The sequence below is a fragment of the Typopeltis vanoorti genome, chromosome 21 (assembly GCF_054136105.1).
Source record: "Typopeltis vanoorti isolate ZY-2024b chromosome 21, IOZ_Tvanoo_1.0, whole genome shotgun sequence".
NCBI classification, from domain to species: Eukaryota; Metazoa; Arthropoda; class Arachnida; order Uropygi; family Thelyphonidae; genus Typopeltis; species Typopeltis vanoorti.
Genome location: NC_143569.1, coordinates 73,407,390 through 73,432,030, shown reverse-complemented (window position 1 = coordinate 73,432,030; position 24,641 = coordinate 73,407,390). Strand labels below are relative to the sequence as shown.

Genomic DNA, 24,641 nt, shown 5'->3' with positions numbered 1-24,641 from the left:
TTTCCTAAGTATAAAACACAAATTGTGGAAAAACATTGCCAATCTGAGAGAACCTGTAAGAATTACTGCTCTTTCTGACTCAAACTTCAATAGCTTATGAAAAGGTTCTTATAAGAATCTACCTACCAGAATTTAAACTAAGTGTCTGGCAAGATTTACTTGTTATCCCCTCAACCTCTAACATAAGCTCTCACATCATACTAGGAACAAATTTCTTAGAAAGGTATCAGTTCTCCTGTGATTTTTTTAGAAAAGAAATATCCCTAATAAACAGGAAAAGAAATATAAGAAGAGACAGCAATTATATGATGGAACAAGGAGACAGAAGGAAAGTTTTGTATACCTAATAAAAAAAGTTACTCCAAATAAGGTACAATTGTCTGTAACTGAACCAACTGTGAAGGATACAGAATCTGTTGTACCTTATCAGCCAGAAACACTACTTAACACTGATAAGCCTTTGCAGCAACTAATATCCATACCTGAGCGAGAAGTTAACAATAAAGATCAACCAATGGCATGCGTGTGACGTACTGCATGGTACACACTCTAATTGCTTCATTTCGACATGCTCAGAGTACACACGTTTTAGTGATAAACATAGGTTAGCTAAACTTTTGCCGACTTCACTTTTGCTGACTAAATTTTAATCTAATGGTAAGTAGCTTTAAATATATTAAAATATTATTTATTTTTTAGCTTATTTTTAAAATGAAAGGTTAGATCAGGATTTATATACAAAAAATATTATTTTTGCAGACCCAAGGAATGATCATGCCAAAGAAACGTTGTTACCAAGATTCATATGTGCAATATGGTTTTACTTTTGTGCTTGACAAAGAAAGTGTGCAAAAGCCGCAGTGCTTCATTTGCTCCAAGATATTAATGGCAGTATGAAGCCATCAAAAATGAGAGAGCATCTTCAGAATGTTCATCCCGAACATTCTAACAAGTCAGAGTCCTCATTTAGAATAAAACGAGCATGATTTGGTAAGAATATCACACTTCACGACCATCGATTTATTACTCTGAAGAAGCCAGCACTGGAGGCCCGTTATCGCGGCACATTGAGGGTCGCCAAAGAAAAGAAACCACATACAATTGCCGAGACATTAGTGAAGCCATGTGCTATGGACATGGCTGATGTGTGGCAAAGAAGATGTGTGTAAAGAAGATGAGTTGATGTGTGGTAAAGAAGCAAAAGAGAAAATTGCACAAATACCAATATAATACAACTATAATCGGATTTGAGAAATGTCAGAAGACATACGTATACAGGTAGTGGAGGAAATCAAGAAAAGTCCAGCATGAATTAGTTTAGAGTTGGATGAATCAACTGATGTCTCTAACTGCACACAGCTTCTTGTTTTTACTAGATATATACATCATAATGAAATAAAAGAGGAATTTCTTTTTTGTAAACCTTTGAAAGAAACAACAAAGGCAGTGGACATTATGAATTTGGTGAATGATTTTTCTGATTCAAATGGCCTTTCATGGGAATTAGTAGAAGCTATTTGTACTGACGGTTCTCCCGCTATGTTGGGGAAAAAATCAGGTTTCACCGCTTTAGTTAAAGAAATCAATCCAAATATTTTTACAAGCCATTGCTTCACTGGTATGCTTTAGCATCTAAAACACTTCCACATAATTTGAAAGCCGTTTTGGATATTGTTGTTCAAGTTGTGAATTTTATCAAAGCAAAAGCATTGAATCACCATGTGTTTAAATCTTTGTGTGAAGAGGTTGGAGCAGATCATATTGTACTGCTGCTTCATACAGAAGTACGATGGTTATCCAGAGGAAATGTTTTAGGAAGGGTTTTTGAACTTGGAAATTTAATTGAAATTTTTTTAGTTGAAAAAGAATCTACTTTTTCTTCATATTTCAAAGATCCAAACTTTGAGATTTCTCTGGCTTATCTTTCTGATGTATTTGGAATTCTTAATTCTGTGAACATTTCACTGCAAGGTAGAGATGTCATTCTCGCAGAGACTGAAGAAAAGATACAATCGTTTCAAGAAAAATTGACTCTCTAGGAAAGAAGGGTGGAGCTAGGTAACTTTATCAATTTCAAATCTCTTGATGAAATCACTTCAGATCAGGCATATGAACTAAAACAGGAAGTTCGTGATAACATTATATTGCATTTAAAAACTTTGAAAGGGGCACTTGCAAGAATAATTCCTCCTGACCAAATGAATGAGGCCTGGTTACGTAACCCTTTTCATATCGATTTAGAAAAAAATCAGTGACAACGACCCAGTGAAACACGACCTAATTGATCTCCACAATAACAAGAAACTCCTAATTGAATTCCAATCAATGAAGTTACAAAATGTTTGGTGTACACCTGGAAAAGCATATCCCGTTATCACCAAACATGCTTACATGGTGGCTATAATTCCATTTATAACAACTTATCTATATGAATCAGGATTCTCAGTTCTGTTTTCAATCAAGTCCAAAACAAGAAACAAACTGAAGCCTGTACATGATATGCAGGTATCTATTTCAAAATCTGCGCCAAGAATAAAACTGTTCGTGGATAAGAAACAGAATCAGGGGTCTCACCAGTCGATTTTACTGCAGTTTAATAAAGATTTTACAATGTTATGATAATGTAATTGATTTATTTACTGAAGAAAGCTTTTATGAAAACTTAATTACTGTTTATTTCTTATAATTCTTTGAATCTGCATGGTAAACTTAAGAATTTATTTCTTATTAAAATGAATAGAGGGTATTGGATAATTTACTAAAAGCCGGGGGGGGGAGGGTACGGGAACCAAAAAGGTTGGGAACCCCTGATCCAAAGTCTAATAAGATCTCCTAAAGACAGTTACCACTTCCATAATTATCCAGGCATTGACAGAATTCCTTATTCATGTTGTTTACAATATGTAAATAGACCAGCAGAAGTTTTGAAATAAGAAAAAATATTATAGCACCATGGCACACAAAAAGAAAGAAAAATCTCTTTCATATCATTCATTCACCACAGATCACAACAATCAATGGGATACAAAATTATGCCTGTTGGTAAGACAACTTTCTTTTTATGCTGTATGAATAACTGCAGTGCATTGCTTCATAAGTCTTTTGGAGAGCAGTGTGCACTATACATGCTTAGTTCTCATTGCTGATATTCTCATGGTTTATCTGAATAAGCTTTAATTTGTAAATCCATGTTCATATTTTAATCTTCAGAAGCAACTAGCCCCTTGATGCAAAATGTGGTGTTTGATTAACTTTAGTGCATCTTAACTAATAAAATTGAATTTTATTCTTAATTGGCAGTACTGTTGTTGCCACAACTGTTATGGTATTGTTCAAATTTCATATAAGAATTTACATTCTACATGAGAATATTATGATTTAAACTGATTTTGATCTCCACAATTTAAACAATAATAGCCAATTCTAAATTGAAGCCCACTGCCAGCTTCCTTATTACCTAGTTCACAGTTTTACAATTTCTTTTTTAATATTAAGAGATACTTATTCATTTTAAGATAGGTAGAAGAGTCTAGGAATACACCATGGAAATTAGGAAAATGTTATAACATCAAAAGCATTTTAATTTCTTCTTTAACCGTAATTACTGTTCATATTGGCAAAAAAAAAAAAAAAAAAGCATTTTAATTTCTTCTTTAACCGTAATTACTGTTCATATTGGCACAAAAAAAAAAAAAAAAAAAAAAAAAAAAAAAAAAAAAAAAAAAAACCTGTTCATCCTCTGGTTGGATCTTAAACCAAGTAAGAAACAAAACTGCATTCCAAATTTGGTCAGAAACAGTTGCACACTATCTGCAGAACAGCCTATCTGAAGAAAACAAGGAGCAATCTCTATAATCTTATTATTTCTATCTGAGTGGGCTGAAATTCTCAGAAGAGCATAACCAACATACTATTCCAAATTTGGGTGAAATCAAGTAAATCATATAAATTTTGGATATTTTTCACTATTTTCAAAATTCTCCAGTTTTTTTATTAATTGGTTTATATCACCTCCGTACTACAAGTGGGAGAAAAATGAAACATGCATCCCTTGGTTGGAAAGGCCTGGTTTCAATTCTCATGATACAATGACTCTTCATATTATTTTCTGACAAAACACATACAATTACAGAAAAACATATCATCCCCCCCCCTTTTTTTTTATAGTAACACTAGCATACCCGTTCTCAGGTAAGGAATTTGAGAGAATAATATTCTATTCAGATCTGAATATAAATCTTTAATACATTATAATAAATTCTAAAAATGTGAACATCTTTTTAAATTATTAAATACATTACAGTAGAAACAAAAACTATGACATTTAAATTTTCAATAATAGAAAAAGTTTAACAAGATGAATGAAACATAGTGGAGATTTCCAACTATATGGTTTGAGCTTCTTTTTTTTAATTTAAATTTTTAATGCAAACAGTTCAAACCATGCAGTTAGAATGTGATCATGCCATCGACCAGACATTGCCCTTAAGGTCAGGTGAAAACATGCGAAGAGGAATCTTGTTTAAAACTTCCTTTAGATTTTTTTAACTATTGAAAAATTAATTATAGAATAAACCTGCACTTATCTGTGAACAATATAGTGACAAAAATATAACAGGCAAAATTAAATGGAACATGGAATAAAACAGAAAGATAAGAAGCAGGTTTACTGCATTGGGATTTAAAGATATATTGGGCAGCTACTGCTTGTGTTTAACCAGGGCCAATGGAAAACAGAAATGATGGATGCCAGTTTGGTGGAGCAGCGTCCATGGAAGTATCTGAAGCAGACCATCTGTGAGATAGTCGTGTTCAAGTGAGTCAATAAGAGAGAGATCATCTATCAGCTGAATCACTTTTCTGGCTAAGGGAATCTTTTAGTATTGTTCTAGCATTGGAATTTTTAGGGAGGTTTTTGGTGCACGTCTCAAACATGTGAAGAGTATTTTAAGGATGAATGTAATTGAAATTTGTAGAGCTGGTAGCTGGATTGGTGAAAAGTCGCATAAAGGATGCTTATTTTTTTAGAGGATGAGGCAACTACATTTGTGATACATTACGCCAGGAAAGACTAGAGATAAACGTCAGTCTAAGGATAGAAATACAATGCTCCTGGTGATTTGTGTATTATCAAAAATCAAGAGGCAATGGAAGGTTAACACTGAAATCCATTTTGTGAGGAAAATAAAGAAGCAAGACTGTTTTGGTAGCAGTGAAGTGACTAGGTTATCATTGTTCCATTGAAAAATATAATCAGTGTAAGATATTCGTTGTAGAAGATCTTGAAACAAGGGAGTTTAGGCACTGACTAAACATTCCATGAATTGCTGAATAAGTAAGAGGAATGGAATGCACCATCATCAGCAAACTGTGGGCAGCTTCTATAATTTGGCTAACTACCCAATTACAGAAGGCAGAGGGTAGATCACAGATAACAATTTACTGAGCAGGCCTTGATGCCAAATATGATCAAATGCTTTGGAAATGTCAAGAGGAACAGAACACAGATCCAACTTTTTCTAAGATAGTCTGGAGCACAACTTTTGACCAAGGTTGTCACCATATTTACCATCTTTATCAATGACCACTTGCCATCTGTCCACCAACTTCATTATGCCATTTTCATAAAACTCCTGAGGTTTACTGGCGAAAAACTGATCCAGGTGTCTTTTGACAGCCTCCTAATTAGCAAAGGCTTTCCCATTCAGAGAATTCTGCAACGATCGGAATAAGTGGTAATCGGAAAGTGCCAGGTCCAGTGAATACGGAGGATGCAGCAAAACATCCCAGCCAAGGCGTAACAATTTATTCCTGGTTGTTAACGATGTGTGGGGTCTGGCGTTGTCGTGGTGAAAGACAACTCCTTTCCAATTTACCAATTCGGGATGTTTTGTGCTAATTGCACGGGATAGTCTCATTAACTGTGAGCAATAGACAGTTGAATCAATCGTTCTACCTGACAGTAACACCTCGCAGTGGACAACACCTTTATAATCCTACCACACAGAGAGCATGATCTTTTTTGGGTGCAATCCCGTTTTTGAGGTTGTATGTAGCGGTTCGCTCTTGTGTCCCCATGATCTTTTACTTACCACGTTATTGTATATGACCCATTTTTCATCTCCCGTAATCATCCGCTTCAAAAATGGGTCGTTTTCTTGGCGACGTCGCAGCAAATCACAGATGGATATGCGAGCAGCCATATTGGCCTCAGTCAATTCATGCGGCACCCAAACATTGAGTTTTGAAACATATCTTAGCTTGTGCAAATGGTTTTCAACACTTGTATGGGATATGTTCAGTACTGCAGCAATCTCCTGCACTGTTTGTGATGGATTTTTGTCGACGATATCCTTCACAACACTCGGTTGGGTGACTGGAACGAGGCGCATCACTCACATCAAAATTTCCAGAAACAGAATTTAAGTTTTAAAAGAGGTAAACCGTGAGTAGACATATCGGTACACAATAAATAACGGAAAAAACTCACGTAGAAAGATTATTTATTAGTATAATTTTCGCCTGTGTGTCACAGGCATCTTCAGTACATTAAGCTCAAAATTAAACACTAACTGACAATTCCAAAAAGCGCCACCTAAGTAGCTGGCGTAAGATAACTAAAAAGGTCAATAACTTTCCTAAAAAAAAAAAAAAAAAAAAAATTAATACAATAAAAAGTTAGGAAAGATTACCTGATTTGTCTATCCCCTTTATGGGAGATAGTACTTTACAAATCAGCTTATCTTTCCTAACTTTTTATTGTATTAATTTTTTTTAGGAAAGTTATTGACCTTTTTAGTTATCTTACACCAGCTACTTAGGTGGCACTTTTTGGAATTGTCAGTTAGTGTTTAATTTTGAACTTAATGTACCGAAGATGCCTGTGACACACAGGTGAAAATTATACTAATAAATAATCTTTCTACGTGAGTTTTTTCCGTTATTTATTGTGTACAGAACAGAATTTGGCAAACCACTTTTGGCATAGACGTTCTGTTAAGGCATCATTCCCATATATGCTGCATTTTTTTTTTATGAGCCTCCGCAGTTCGTTAGGTTATGTGAAATGTCGCCTTTCAGCTGTGCCATAGCGTTGCACGGTAGTGCAACAATAGTGACAGGCAAAGCAGCATAAACTTGTACTAACACATAAACCGAACGAACTTATTTGTCAACCCAATATATGTTAAAGATACCAAGAAATTTTATATACTTGGTTTTAATCTTTTTCCCAAGTAAGCAGAACAAAGTTTTGCACATGAAATATATTCACGTCTGAGCTACTTGTATATAAAGGTTAATGACTTCATATTACTGCCTTAGTATGTATCCCATTATGAAAAGTACACCCACTTTCAGGCATGTGTAATGCAATGCATAATGGGAAGGGCCACTACCCAGACCAGTTTCGACCTTTATTGAGGTCTCTTCAGTGGAGTCAGATCTGGGAGAGATACCAAGGTTGAAGTAATGCAGAAGTCATATATATCTCATATACAAGTAGAGAAAAGTTGCTTGACCTTAATAAAAATCTCTGGATGAGAGAAAGATGTGGAGAGTTTTTTACCTTGGGTGTAATATATGTAAAGATACCAAGAAATTTTATATACTTCGTTTTAATCCTTTCCCTGAGTATGCAAAACAAAGTTTTGTGCATGAAATATATTCACATCTGAGCTACTTGTATAGAGAGGTTAATGACTTCATATCACTTGCCTTAGTATGTATCCCATAATGCAAAGCACACCCCTTTCAGGCATGTATAATGCAATGCATAATAGAAGGGACACTACCCAGACCGGTTATGACCTTTATTGAGGTCTCTTCAGTGGGAGCCAGATTATTCCCATTATGCATGCCTGAAAGGGGGGGGGGTGCTTTGCATTATGGGATATATATATATATATATATATAAGTAAGGATAGTAAGGCAAGTGATATGAAGTCATTAGCCTCTATATACAAGTAACTCAGACGTGAATATATTTCATGAGCAAAACCTTGTTTTGCTTACTTGGGTAAAGGATTAAAACCAAGTATATAAAATTTCTTGGTTTCTTTAACATATATTACACCCAAGATAAAAAACTTTCTACATACAATATTATATAATATATAACATATGTATATTATACACACACACACACACACACACACACTGACTATATATACATTTACTGACTAAAAAAACTCAAACTTAATGAACCAATGTCTGGAAGTTCCTGAATTAAATAATACTAATGAATGCAGTAAGCAACAATCAAATGTTAATTGTTTTATTCTGGAAACCATACATGTAGATATTAAAAAAATAATAATAAAAAAAAAACTAATTTACTTCCAGTGATTTTGCATTTCTGCAATATACCACTGCCAATCTTGCCTAAAAGGGCAGACCTGAAAAAATGGTCTGGAAAAGATGACAATAAAAATATATAAATAGTTATAAATTTATATATTAAGGTTACTAAGTAATTTTATAAACTTAGTTATTTTACTCCTAATCCCAAGTAAGTAAACAGTTAAGTTTGCGCCTGAACGCAAATTATATATTTACACACACTTACATATATATAAATTCTATTTATATATTCAACATATAAATAGAATTGTTTTGCAATAATTACAACTGCAACTGATTACATGCAAAATTGTGTGTAATCAGTTGCAAGCTTAATTAGGAATACAAAAGAAAGGTTAAAAACTATGCAATTTGAACTTACTAATGTATCTGCATCCAAGAAAACACATTTTGTAAATTGTGTAAGTTTCCAACAGTGTAACTTTGTAAATGTTACTCCAAGCTCTGGTCGTGTAATTAGACGTAATTTTGCTTCATCTTTGCTGTCCATAAGATTTACTTCTTGCACTAAATCAAAAACTGAGGCCAGTTGACATCTGAAAACAACCCAAAAGTTACTTGCTTCTTGGATTTTTTTTTTAATAGTTGTATAGAACTGTACATGCATTGTAAGAGCAAACCATTTTTTATTTATTACTGTTACTAGATAGAAGAAAAAATGGCATTTTATATTAAAAAAAATTTCTTTTTAAAAAAAGGAAGTGAAAATTTTCACAAAGTTCCAGAATGCTGTTTTAGCATATTCTGACATCAGTTCATGTTTATTTAAAAAGAACTGATTTTGCAGTTGAATTCGTCTTACTAAAATCACATATGCTTTACAATTTTGTAACTACAGGATTTGCATAAAAACTACAACTGCAATCCGCAAGAAAATTGTTCAATGTGGGATATTATAATCCCCACCCCCTTTTTTTTAAATAGAATCTTTCTTACTTGAAAGAAATTCCATTTTGTAAATCAAAGTTTACAACGGCATTACTCATCATCTGTGAGGTAACTAATAGCCAGTGCTTTTTTTCTGGAAAAAAGGTGCCAGCACTCACCATGAAAATATTACAGCAATTTCCCCACTTTTAACATATCCTCCGATATACCCTCGTCATCTCTAGATCACCTCTTTCTTTTGGTATCAACTGCATAATGATGACCTTGGAGCAGTCATGAGCCCACATATTTGCTAATGTTGAACTGAATGAAAAGAGGTCCTACTATCCTGATGAACATCAGTGAAGAATTTGTCCGTACAAGCAGAAATGACCTAGATGAAGTTACTATAAGATTCATCTGAGAGAAACCCCTTTCACATTCACTGGAAGATATTGCAATTGTGCCCAAAGTGTGCTTTAGAGAAAGTAGTATGTCCAGGACTTTATTTTCTTGAAGATATTCACGGAAACCACGAACTGCTTCTCTTTCATTTAAGCTTCACCAAATGTCAGATACTTACCAGGATTTTCTGGCCAATATTTGGAATCTAAAATCTTAACACATTCAGGCAAATCAGCATCATCTCCTTCAAGCAGACGCTTTCCAACAGCCTCTTTCAGACTTTTATAGAAAGCAGAAGAACTTATTGCAGGCTGGTGTCTTTCATTTTTGTGGAGCTCAATCCCTTTGAACTTCATGTTCTTCTGAGTAGTTTGAAGAGAAATACAGGGTGTTCGGGATAAATTTGACAGTTTCGTAAGGAAAAAGAAAATCTTCTTTGTATATATTAAATTTAATGAATTGACAAAAAAACATTACAGGCAGAGTTAATTACAATACTATCAACAAGATTTACTCAAAATAACCACCATTAGCATCGATCACAGCTTCAATTCTGCTTCGGAACCTCGAACAAGCTGATGCTACAGTCTCCCTGGGAAGGGCCGCAAAAACTGTTTTAATTTTATCCATTAACTGGGCTTTTGTATTACTGGAAGTGCGATTGGTGTCTTTTTCAACTGCGCCCCATACAAAATAATCCATGGGGTTAAGGTCTGGGGAGTTTGGAGGCCAAACATTTGGACTGGTGAAGTCGTAGAAATTTTCAGACAACCATTTTTGACTTTTCCCAGAGGTGTGGCAAGGGGCCGAATCCTGCTGCCATACATACGGCCTACCATTGGCTACCCTTGTTATCCAGGGCTTGACTACAGTTAGCAACTCCACGAACAAAGCCCGAATTCCAATGCCAGGGTTCTTCAACACCTGTTCCTGCAGATTTGCGAGGAATTCTGCTGTACGAACGCAATCAGATCGTCTGCTAGGGATCTTTCTTCTTGCTACATCCTCGTAGTCACCATTGCAAGTCTCTAGTTCATGCCTGATTGTTTTTACTGTATTCAGGGAGCATTGGGCAGCAGTCGTAATATCCTTATTTTGATGGCGGGCACGAATCATCATGATACAAGTTATTCTCTTCCATGATTCAGGTGGGTTCCAGCTATCCATCCTTTCTGACATCTTGTATGTGAATGAAGAAGGGTCCAAACTTTTAAATGAAGAGAAGTGTGTGTTAATACATGTAACTTACGGAAAAATATAATTAATTATAAATATGTCAAATTTATCCCGAACACCCTGTACTGTAGTATGGACCAGGATTTTCAATTCTTTCTTCAAAAAGTTGAACTGTATTCTTTATCTTCCTGTCTGCTTTGTACAAGTCAATATTTCTCTCTTGTAAATCTAGGGAGTGTAAGTCTTCTTTTGCCTCCAGAAAGGGCAAAAGAAGACTTTCACACTGCAGAAGCAGTGTGAAAGCGAGATGTGACCCAGCAAGTGCTTAAAATTCTGCCAATTTTAAGAAGTTGAAGTTCTAGAGTCGCTGCACATTCCTGTGGCTGCCTAGCATTCTTAGGTGAAGAATGAAAAGTCACATATAGTTTGTCCATTAAACTCTTGAAGCGATTCACTCCTGCCACATTGTTCACTGTGTTACTAACAGACAATTCAAGGCGATGGCATTAGCTTCCTTACACCATTACGTACACCAAAAAACACAGCTGCACCATCACAAGTTACAGACAATAAATACTCCTTTAAGTAATCTTCAGATAATCCTAGACACTCAAGATGACTAATTAAAGAGTTTAGAATTTCTCTGGCAGTTACATCTGATAAGTTGATCAAATCTAGGAAAAGACTCATAGGAACTGAAAGTTCAGGAAGAACTACACAAACAATAACAATCAATGTTGTTGTATTACTCACAGTTGTCGATTCATCAATAAGTAACAATATTTTGTTCTTGGAGTTCACAATACTGTCTATTAATGTATTTCTCATTTCATTTGCAATATGGCTCACAATGTTAATGCAAGCATTTGCAGAATGAAGAATATATCCCATGTCTAGGCCATTAAGTTACTGTAAATTTATTTCGTCTTTAAAGTTGTTAAATGACTGATTTCTCCTCGCAACTTTGTAAGTGGCTTGAAACACTTTTTCCTGTTACATCTTTATTATGAGACAAAGTATTTAGGAAAGCTTTCTCTAATGTTTCGTTTTTTGCTTCAAATTTTATTTTTTGGCATGCTTTGCGCGCTGCACTCTCCTTATGATCGTAAATCTTTTTTTTAATGACATTAACTGTTGTTTGCGAGATTCTCCAAAATGACAGATTTTACCATTTTCCCACTCTGCTGAAATCGACGGCAAGACTTCCAACATCACGACACACTTTACAGCCCAACATTTTATTCTTGACATACAGCAACTCATTTCTCTCGCAGAAGTTATTTTTCTGCAAAAGTGTCCAACATTCGGGCCAGTCATTATCAGAATCTTCTTCCTTTTGACCACGTGGATCTTCGGTTTTGGTTTCATGACCCTCTTCACCAAGTGTATTTTCGGTGCTAGTTTTCTGTTTTACAGGATCACAAGTAGATTCAACAATTTTTGCTCCTGCAGCCTTCCTTTTTTTACTCATTGGCATAAAATAACTACTTATTTTACTAATTTTGAACAATGATTGCAATGATTTAACTTAGATATTCATGTGAACACCTGCCTGTTACAGAGTTAATATAGAACTGATAAATTGATATCGGAAGTGAACACAACTTTTTGTTTCCAGTTGCGTACCAACCTATGAAACAGGAAAGTAGGGTACCAACTTATCAGTAATCAAAACTGAAAATTCAATTCGTGAACACAGTACCATCTACCGGAATATTTATAATACATTTTGCTGTCAATAAATCGCAAATTTTTAAAAACTTAAGAAAAAAGGTGCCAGTACTGCGTACCACCAGAAAAAAAAAGCACCTAATAGCCCTCAGCAGGCAGAGTTAATTTAGCTAGTTGAAATGAAAACAGGTCATTTAAAAGTTTTACGTCTTTCAATAAACAGGCAACTAGACAAACTACAAGTGAGAAAGCAATTTAATGATGACATAAGAAAATTATATTGATGGCTCATTGTAATATATTTCAAAATTTACAATGTACACCAAAATTATTTTAAATTATATTACAATTATTTTGCAGTTAAATGCTTTTTATTAAAATCATATATGCTTTACAATTTTGTAACTATGGTTTTTGCAAACACTATTCACTATTTTCTAAAACACCTGAAGAGCTAAAAGAAATGATTAAAGAATTAAGTACAGAAAGCAACAAGTCTGGTCTCAATATAAATATTGATAAAACTAAAAGAATGTACAAAAAAAATATAAACCACAACCAAATGACAGAGAAATAGAAAATGTAACGAAATTCAAATATCGGTCAGATAATTAACATAAACAGAAATTGAGAATATGAAAGAATAAACCAGAATGAGAATAAGAAAGAACCAAATTGTCTCCACAATTTGGAAAATACAATAAAATTTTTAAAGAAAACATACCTATCTGTCAAAAAACAGAAGCATATGAACAATGTATCATACCAGATACGACATATGGAGCATCGCTAAAGACAAGAAAGTAAATTAGGAGCTGCACAGAGAAACATGGAAAGATCAACGTTAGATATAAAAAGAATAGATAAAGTGAAAAACATAGATATTAGTTAAAAAACAGGGTTAAAAGACATCATTAAAGAAATAAAAAATGGAGATGGACAAGGCATATCACAAGACAGGGAAAAACTACTGGACAAAAATTTGTACTTGAATTATGATGTAGTTCAATGGGAAATGACTACATCATTCAATGGGAAATGACTGGAGTTTCTGGGCCAGAGACAGAGAAAAGTGGAAAATATGGAGGAAATCATTATTCAGCTGTGGACAGATAAGGATTGATTACTGAATACTGCATAAAGTTTAATTAATTTAATGCAGGATACAACATGGTAATTAGCATTTATGAAGCGGAGACTGTGCTTCGGTCTTTCGTTTGTATCCTCCAATTCATTTCATGATGTGAAAACTAAACTGTAGAGTGTTTTTTAACTTGGGTATATTATGTATTCCAGATAGCAAGTAATTTTATATAAACTTGGTTTTAATCCTATTTCCCAAGTGAGCAAACAGACAAGTCAGTCAAATTTGCACCTGCACATAGTGCAATTCTAGTCAACTCATGGTAGTGCCACTCTACGTACACATCCGCAAGGGGATGTGCTTTACATTAAGGGAAAAATACTAAGGAAAGTGAGCAGAGCTTAATCCACTTTTACCAATAGTTGCCTAGAGTGGCACTACCATGAGTTGCCTAGAGTCATACATCTCCACAAGGGGATGTGCTTTACATTAAGGGACAAATACTAAGGAAAGTGATCAGAGCTTAATCCACCTTTACCAATAGTTGCCTAGAGTGGCACTACGTGTGCAAGCGCAAACTTGACTTACTTGTCTGTTTGCTCACTTGAGAAATAGGATTAAAAACCAAGTTTATATAAAATTACTTGGTATCTTGAAAACTAAACTGTTCAGAATACTATATTCAAAACATGTGCAGATGTGTTCAGTAACCATTGGTCATAGTACTAATGATCAATGTCCATGTGATATTTAAAAGCATATTGTTGTGTCAGAAATAACTGGCCCACTATAAGTCAGCCATTGGTTTCAGACACAACACGAGAGAATAGTATCTTAACATAAAGACATGCTTAAACTCTCAAGAGCAGATGCAGAGAGGTAATAAATAACTTGTAAATGAAAAGTGTATTAATTTAATTGATAATATTCTTGTAATATAATTCAAATATTCTATTAGAATAATAACCAATACAGGGAAAATTATGTTAACCAATCAGCAGAAGGCCTGATCATTATGCAATAGTCCATGACACAGCAGAAAACCTGAAAAGTAATCTGGTAACCCCTGCAGTAACAGTTCTGTCGAGAAGGCCATTGAGAAAAGAACATGACCTCATCGTTATCTGACGAATCAAAGACGGCTGAGTGAGTGACGTAGACAGAGAGTGAGGATGCTCGCCGCTGAGATATAAGGAGTGGCACGCACTTCCAACGCTCTCTCATTTTCTGCACCTTTCCGTGTTCCAGTGAGAAGGCCGTGAAGGCTGAGGAAGCCTGTTGCCGGAGTCCAGCAACCTTCCACGTTGCTGTGGGACCCGATGTGTACAGGACGTCCAACTGAACAACAGGGAATCAGCAGACAGGGCCATTGCTGAGTTTGCCGCCAATGTGACGATAGCAAAGAACCCAACACTTCGAAAGGAATGAATAAAGAAAGACAGCGGAGCGACAAGTAAGTCTTGCCACGTCCAAGGAAGGATCAGACTTAAAACAAAGGAACCACTTCGCTAAGAAGATTAACCGCTAAGGCAAATATCTCTTACCCTATATGCATAAGAAGTGCTGTAAAACCAGAGTGAACAAGGAAAAAGGGGAGAACCTTAAGCATAGCCCTGCTTGACCAGATAGAAGATCCATTTTTGGACTGAACGTCTTGATAGGACCTTCCTGTTGTAATTTGTAAATTTGTGTTTGAATGAACTTATAATGGAACAGTTAAAAGATGAATTATTATATGAGATACAATGAATGAGGTATACTGCTCTGTACATTAAGTCTGTGACTTGCATAAGTCTTATAGCAAGGAGTTTCCTTTTTACAAGATTTGTAATTGATAAGATTGAGTGAACGTATCATTTGTAATTTGATTAATTTTGTATTGCCAAAACTTGCATAACAACTGGAGTATCATTTAATCTTACTGCAAACCACAGAAATAACACTGATTAACTAATGCTCCTGAATTATAATTGTATGAGCCTGCATATTAAGAAGTGCGTGAGAGGAATTGATTGAGCCTATTGCAGTTGCGTGGGCATTTGTGCATGAACCTATTTCCTTTTGTATTATTATTACATGATTTCCTGTATATGAATTTTAGTTGTATTAAAATGCATTATCTTAAATCAAAGTTTGTATGCTTCTGTTGTCTGAGACTGACCTACCACTTATAAAAAATTCGAACCTGTGTAAGTGGGGGGAGAGACATTTGACGTAATATAAAGGGAGCCGCAACTTCATACCACGTGTTCCCAATGCTAAGTAATATTGTCGAGATAGTTTTTAAAGTAAGCTAAGTATCAGGAACTAGTCACTGGCTGGTGCAGTCGATCTAAGATAAATAAATTTGTCGGAGGCTAACTTCTGGTACGAGTAAGACATAAGTTGCAAAATAGAACGAGAAAAAGTAAAAGTAAAAAAAGCGAAAGTAACAAGTTATGACAATATCATTTTTAATTTGATTTGAAAGTGAACACCTCAGCTACTTCTGTCAAGCATTTTTTGAAGGCACAATGCTATGTTAAAAAAAATTAGCTATAGTAAATTATCCACTATAAAAACTTATTCCTGTAGTCCCTATGAGTTTGTTATAGGGAGATTTCACTGTATATCAATTTTAGTGCCTTTACTCTTGTGGTAACATTTCTGAATCTATGATGCCAGACTGCCAGAAGAGTGACTCTTATAAGTTTAATCGTAGCTGCTGACTTGAAAACAGAGTAGTTGATGCAAGAGCAACATATAGTGGAGTTGAATCAAAGAGATGGCAAGGAACAAGTGGTATCCCAGAGGAATCTGTACATGAAACACTGCTTTTCAAATTTGTACATCTATGATATTGGAAATGATTTGAGGAAGAATATCCAACTGCATTTGCAAATGAGGCAAAAACCGCAATAGTTAAAAGGCAATGAGGCAATCCTGTAGGATGATAAAAGCAGATTCATAGTTTGGGTGAGGATAATAGCTATCAATTCAATCCTAAGTTGAAGTTAGAAATATTGGGGTGAAAAAAACTATAGCTTAAATGGAACTAGAGTGTAAGAAATTGAGGCCAGGGGTAACAGTGGAAAAAGTTGAAGTTCAGAGGACTCATTGCAAAGGATCACTAGGATGATAAGAAACACAGTGACAAGGAAATTATCCATCTTTATAAGGCTTTGATATGATCATATCTGCTACTGTGCACAGATCTGGTCCCCCTGGATTATTTCTTAGAGATGCAGAAGTGGTGGAGAAGATTCAAAGGAAGTAATATAAACTGCAAATATAAAGTCTCAAAATAATGGAAAATAATTTGCATATTTACAGTAAATTATTCAATGTTTACAGTTTGAAAATTAAGAGGATAGAAATAGTACAAAAACAGTCATATATGTATAATACAGATGTGCACTGAGAATGCTGCACAACTGTGAAGCATGGAGACATAATTTGATTTTTTAGATGTTAGTGCTTTAAATAGAAAAACTCTGAAATTAAAATTTTGTTATTCTCACAATGCATCTATATCATACTGATGCATTTTGGATATGAAATAAGTAGTGACCACTTCCTTGTTAAAATAAAATTAAGATTACCTACCACCTAAATGGCTACAAATAACAAGACCAGAAAGAAAATTTAAAACATTTGTTTATGAAACTAGATTATTAAATGACACAAATATACAATGGCTATATGAACAAAGAATTAACCAATATTTAGATAAAATAAAACAAAATGAACAAATATAAGTAGAATGGCTTAATATAAATGCAGCAGCAGCAGCAGCAAATGATAGCAAATGAAAAGCTTAGGAAAGACCAAAAAATTCAATGAAAGGAAAAAACTGAAAAATGAGATGATACAATCAAAGAAATAATCAAAATGAAAAAAAGAAGCCTTTCATAAATGGTTAAGCAGTGAAAGATTAGAAGATGAAGTAAGAAAAAAACAGAGAATCATGGAACAAATTTGGTTTATATATATAGAATGATTTATATAGAATAAGACCCAATGTATATAAGAGTTTGAAAAACTTAAATACAGATACTAAAGAAAACAAAATTAAACACCAAATTGAAATTACAAGAATTGCTAAATTTCTATACAGAACTGTAGACAAATAAATATTTAAAAAAAGATAACTGGCAAGCAATTAATAAAAAGGAAAAAACTAAAGAAGAATTAGAAATCAGCCTGAAAGAAAGAAGAAACAGAAAATCGCCTGGAGAAGAGAAAGACTGCTATTATTTTTAAATAAAATCTATTCAACTGGTAACCCCCCCCCCCAATAGAACGGAAAAAAGCAATTGTGATTCCCATCTTTAAAAAAGGTAGAAAAGGTGGTAGAGATGACGGTAAAAACTTCCTGTTACAAAATTTATAGCAGAACTTTAAATAACAAACTGATAAAATATTCTGAAAACTTTATTTTAGAAGTACAGAATGGATTTAGAAAAGGAAGATGATGTATAAACCCAGCCTTTTGCCTAAAATTAATAATAGAGAAAAGAAGAGAATACAATTTAGAAACACACATTAGATTTATTGACTTTGAAAAATGTCAATAAATGTTATATTTATTGACATTCGACAAAGTTAAAAGAAGAAGCATTTTATTTAACATATTAAAAGAAAGAGAAATACCAAATAATATCCTAAAAGCTATCATAAGTATATATGAAAATAATCAAATACAAATAAGATGAAATCATGAGCTATCATATACGAGAGAGATAAACTAAGGAGTCTGACAGGGATGTTCCCTCTCAGCAACTTTTTTTAATATTTACCTAAATGAAATAATAATAAAATGGAATAAAAATACATTAAGGTATTAAACTTTCTCCTACTGTGAACTTAAACACTCCATTTTGCTGGTGACCAAATAATAATTACAAATTCTGAAGATAACTTACAGAAAGTTATTTTTAATCTAAATGAGATAGCCAAAGATTATGGAATGATAAAATGAACAGAAAAATCAAAAACTATGGCCTTTAAAGGACAAGATCTACAGAGCTAAGAGAGTAATAGATAACAAGATTTTAGAACAGGTGAATTCATTTAACTGCCTAGGTATGTTTGATTACACATGAAAATAAAAAAGATATAAACCTAAAAATTGCAAAATATTTAAAAATAGCAGGTGTAATTAACTCTATATTTAAACCAAACCTAGTTCAAAACAAACCAGACTAAAAGTATACAATACATTAACTCTACCAGTCCTATTGTATGGAAGTGAAATCTGGACAATAAAACAAAAAGACAAACAAAGATTAATAACAGCTGAAATGAAGTTTGAGAAAAACTTCAAAGTATACTCTATTTGATCATAAAAGAAATAAAGAAATTATGAAAGAATTAAAACCAAGAATCTGTAATAGAAAAAATAAAAAAAATAAACATAAATGGATGGAACATTCAAAGAATGAAAACAGAAAGATTACCAAAACAAGCCTTAAAGTACAAGCCATTAGGAAAAAGAAAACCAGGATGTCCTCTTCAAAGATTCAACGATGGCTTCTAAAGGCCAGAACAGGCCACTCTAGGCCTAAATCCTTGATAGGCATAATGATGCATTATGGAGCAGGACATAAAAATACACAATTATCTATTCAAATGTTATTCATATCAATGTTATTGTCTTCACAAAAGTTAATGAACTGATAATATAAAACTTACCTGATATCCTCTGATACACCCGATGTTATAAGAATTGCAAGACTACGTGAAGTTTGAACTTGTCGTAGCGAATAACCCAGAACCAATGCTCCCAAACCATAATGGTCATCTGTAGCTAATGTCACAAATGCCTCATCTGAAGAAAAAGAAAAGAGGGTAAGTTACAGAAATCAGAACTGCAAACATGTATATTACTTTCACTGTACACTTTTTTTTTTTTTAATATATTAGATATTAAATTCATTCCATGAGTACAAAATGCAAATTTTTAGCATGTGTAATAGAGCATTTGTCTTAAATAGGTCCTACAAGCATGGTTGGCTGGGTGTTAGTGCATCTGCTTGCGAACCACAAACTACAAGTTTGAATGCATGCATGCTTGAGTGTCTTGTGAAATACACCATCCAGCTTATTGAAAGCTTGAAGTAGATTCAAAAAGTTCTGTGTTTAGTCCCTAAAGCAGTATTTCTGGATTATGTAAAAATATTTTTTTTAAATAAAAATCTTAGGTCACTCATGGTACTAATGTATTGCAGGTGTTTATACTGTTTTATTCTTTTGAGGGTGGGAGTCACATTTAAAAAAAAAACAAAAAAAAAACGTATAACTTTATATTTTTTTTAAATGGAAAAAAGAAATGAGTCATCCTAGTTCAGTCAGCACTGACATGCTCTTGCTGGGAAAGATCTGGGTTCAAATTCTACCTAGATTGGAAAGAACCTTCATAATGACTTTTCAACTGAAGGTGAGTTAGACAGTCTAATACTGAGCTGGCAGGACTTTCTTCTGGAAATTCTGGTTTTTCATCTTGGACCAACTGGCCAGAAAATATGTACAATTAACAGAGATGGCAGACTATGTGGATAAGATTAACCATCGTATCAGAACATTAATTAGGTTTCTAAGAAGCCAAGTTACTTGGCTCTTTCAAGAAATTAAGATTAAGCTCCTAATATGTAAGATGAGATGAGGAGTAGGGGAAAAAAAAAAAAAACATGCAGCCCAAAACACACACTGTGCTGAAACCTATTTTCAACCATACCTCTTATAAATAAGTAAATGAAAATGTTCAAATATCAATTGGTTTTCCCCGATGTTTCTAACAGTGTTTCTTTCAGTGTGCCTATATTTCACAAAAATAGTAATCTGAAGCACAAATTCCATGGTTTTGATAGCTTAAAAGTATGTAAATATACAAATAAGGCACATAATATGTACTAATTTTTTTAGTATTGAATTAATTACATATAAAATGTACTACCAGCAACAATCAAATCTGTTCACTGAAAGGTCGTGCATGGTACAAATGCAACAGTTAACATTAACTGTGTTTAAAACCATCAAAAAGAACCAATCTTCTGTAAGTAATTGAAAACTCAACTGCTTTCCCTTTCACAGAAGAGTTTTTATGTTAACATTATTAGTGTTTTTTTCCATCACTTTCCTATTCACACCTTTATGCATTCTCAGGGGTAGTCTCTTATTCTCCTCTCTCCTGCTCACTTCATTCTATGTATAATATTTTCTATATTAATCCATCACCTTGCTGACTTAAATGCTCGTCATATCAGCTGCATTCTGCCTATCCCAAACTTTCCAATTTACATTCCCTCAGCCTCTCCCCATAACCAACGTCCAAGAGTTCTGATATTGCCTTAGTTATTGCAATGTATAAGTGTAACATAGAATGTAATGTATAAGTCATCTGTTATGTTTTTAATAAGACCAGTAGCTTTTATAAGCAACACCATGAGGTTGCATTAAAAAAAAAAAAAAAAAAAAAAAAAAAGAGGCATCCTTTATCATCCAATACATATAACAGTTCCACTCAATTAAGGATTATTTAATACCATCTATGAAAACAGTTTGGCAATGGACAAGGGATCAAGAATCAGCTCATCCCAAGATGGGATATAACAGTGAAAAAAAAAAAAAAAATATATATATATATATATAGCGGGAGAATTAAAGTGGCAGTCTGCTTTTCCCTTTAAGGATATATATATATATATATATATATATAGCGGGAGAATTAAAGTGGCAGTCTGCTTTTCCCTTTAAGGATATATATATATATATATATATATAGCGGGAGAATTAAAGTGGCAGTCTGCTTTTCCCTTTAAGGGACAGCACTTTGTCATTTCATTGCTAAAGATCCAGCATAAAGACCAGTAAATAACTAATTTGCAATAGCAATTTAATAGGGCATCTTGAATGAATTCAAATTTCTAGAATGCATAGGTTAGTAGTTGGAAGGGGACCAATCGTTCGATGCTGTTGGCACACTCTCCCTCGAGGAGTCTTTGGTCTCCCTGGAGGTGTCAAATAATAATAATAATATACTAATGGATTATATGTAACATGTCCTTCCAAAAAAAAAAAAAAAAAAATGTAATAAATACACAAAGAAGAACAGTAGGAAGATCTGAGTAAAGCATAGGATGTGTTTCTGCAAGTTAATGATCAGCTAAGAGAATATCCAAAAATTTATGAACTTTGACTTATCACCAACTGCCATGTCAGATTCCTCTCTATTCTCCTGATTTACGCTTATGCATAGAGCCATGTCAGATTACATAAAAAAATAATAATTAAGGAAATTTCACATGATCAGTTTATTGATGATTCAGGCTATTTTCAAATTAAGCTGCAGCATAGTGATCAAAGTGCATATGTAGGAATTTTCCAATTTGTTAAATGATTTCAAATACACATCTACCTAAAAAGCATGACATTCAAGCAGTAGACGTAGATTAATCATGTGTATACTTTGTTTTGAATAACTGATATACTGAAGCAAATTTCATTAGAAAATAGAAATAGATGCAACTTATGGTTTAAAAAAAAATATCACATTTAGTACTGTCAGTATATTATTATTAACACCCCAAGACCTCATGGAGTCAAAGACTCATCTGGGAGGTCCTTTTATCACACACACACACACACACACAGCTCATCATGCCGTGTTTTAAACAAATTCAAACTCTTTGCAGACACCACATTCTCAGGCAAGGCATTCCAATCATTCACAACTCTGCACAAAAAAAAAACCTGCCTCTCACTCCCCTACTCACATCCTCTTTATACAGTTTCCAGGGATGACCTCTGGTTCTCCCCTGATCTCCCACTATTCTCTGTAAAACTTCTCCAGCATTGATCCTATAACAATCCCTTACCAACTTGTAGGTCTTTATCATATCTCCCCTCTTCCTCCTGTCCACCAGACTCTGCAAATTACATCTTCTCAATCTATCTTCATACTCAACATTCCAGAGGTCAGAAACTACCTTAGTCAGTCTCCTTTGGACCCTTTCCAACATCTCTTCATCCTTCTGAAATCTCGGTGACCAAATCTGGGCACAATAGTCCATGTGTGGCCTAATCAAAGCCTTATACAATGGAACAAGAATCTCCCCTACTTCTACACATCAGTGTCCTCTGCATCATTCCCAGAAGACTTTATGTTGTCTTCACAATTTTGGCGATGTGTCCCCTAAATTTTAGATCCTTATCCACTATCACCCCCAGATCTCTTATTCTTCTACCTTCAACAATATATTCTCACCAAGCATAAATTCTGCATCCCATCTTTGTTTTCCAAATATCTGATATTTTCCAAATATCTGATACTAGATCATGTAAATTTAAAACTAATTTTCATATAAGTCTATCCTGTACTGAAACACCATCAGCTAGAGGCTCTTAATCTATGGATGTACAGGATTACTTGAGAATTCAAGTTGTGGTGCTCTACTGCATTGAATTAGTTGGTTTAAGCTATGAACAATTATTTCATTTTTAGTGTTATCACCTCTAGTCATGTGAACTTAAAAATTCTGTTCAAATATAAAACATAATACACACAAGAGGCTGTAAAACCTATAAGCCATCAGTGCCAAGTATGGCCAAAATATTTTGTCCCTTATCTTAATTTGTTGCATAGCTACTTTATCCTCCTTTCCAACATCAACATTCTAGGTGCACAATTTAACTGAAATATGATTTTTGAGGAAGAAACCAATGTTGTTCCGTTGGTTGTATACTATGACAACGCTCATATCAACTTATCTAGAAAAGAAAAATTTCCAAAATAATAATAATAATATACAAGGACTAGTGGTGAACTATTGTTTCTTTTCCAAACTGCTTTGTCAATATGCTCCAAAACAATCCACACAAAATTATACAATATTCGTGATTACTCAAATTCGCAGCAAATATTTCAAATAAAATCATATATATAAGCAGAATAAATAAGTTTACGTGATTGTAAAAGTTTAATTTAAATAATAGTTTCTAAGTATGGCATTTACAATTAGTTTTCATACTCAAACGAAAGGCATCGTCTTTGTTACATATTACCTGATAGGAAGAGTGTCTGCAACATCGTCTCTACTGACATTTAAATATGACCTAAGCGGCAATGAACCGTAGCCTATGCTCTTTCAGTAAAAGCAACGGTATAGGTTCTAAGGAGAGCGCATATACCCTCTGTACTTTTACAATTATAACCTTGAATATGACGTAATACATCAAAGATCAGAAATTAACTCTACAATCACTAAGCATGACGCTTCGAGACATGAAAGCAGCCTGTCAGAAAAATAAATGTAAAAGGTTCATTTTTCTAATCAACTTACTACTGTAGTCCGGCAAACAGGGCCGCTGATTACTTCTACAAGTAATGTATTTCCACACAGAACAGAACACTTTCTCTAACACGTACGTTCCCAATGTTAGCAACATGCTTACCAGTTACTTGGAATGCAAATTAAGAAATCTCACAAGCATTAACTTGCCCATTATTACAACGAACACCAGAAAATCTTATTTTGCCTGAAAGGGAACTGCGGCCTTTCCGCACACGGTAAAAATTACGCGAGCGCGCAAACTCTAAAATAATACTTCACTATCAATGCCACCAACAATTTTCGATGAAAATTGCTAGCCTGGACAAAACGACATCTGTTATAATTATATATATTGTCTGTTCTCTTATCTTTGCAAAAATGATTTGAAAAAAATCATTTGGAAAGGAGATGGAGATATACAGAAAATAAAACGACGGCCTATCAAAGTTGATACTGTTACAAATTAGGATTAAGAATCTTCTTATGGCCATCATGAAGAACTAAGGGAGGGGGGGGGATTTTTAAGTGGGAGTGCTACACATACAAAATAAAAAAAAATACTTTTTCCTAATCAGTAACCAATTTATTAATAAATAAATTTACATATTAATAAATTGCTTTATTAAAAATATTTCATCCTCACCACGAACAAACGCCAATAATAAAACTTTCGTATCTCACAGAAATAACGCGCGCAAGTATACGATACACTCCCCAAACGAGCAGTGTCGGAATCACTTGTAACGTGCAATGAGAAGCGCAAACGA

The 24,641-nt window shown here is 34.0% G+C and overlaps 1 protein-coding gene across 2 annotated transcripts in view; it reads right to left on the bottom strand.

Annotated features, from left to right (window-relative positions):
- Nucleotides 1–24,013, bottom strand: part of LOC150094969 (glycogenin-1-like) — a 94,919-nt gene extending 70,906 nt beyond the window's left edge. For both annotated transcript variants that reach the window (XM_090410921.1, XM_090410922.1), the window contains exons 1-3: nt 23,884–24,013; nt 19,238–19,373; nt 8,723–8,897 (exon numbers count right to left, since the gene is read on the bottom strand). In XM_090410921.1, coding sequence (XP_090267047.1) covers nt 8,723–8,897; nt 19,238–19,373; nt 23,884–23,989 — 417 coding nt within the window. In that variant the 5' untranslated portion in view covers nt 23,990–24,013. The remainder of the gene's footprint in view (nt 1–8,722; nt 8,898–19,237; nt 19,374–23,883) is intronic.
- Between the last annotated feature and the right edge of the window lie 628 nt (nt 24,014–24,641).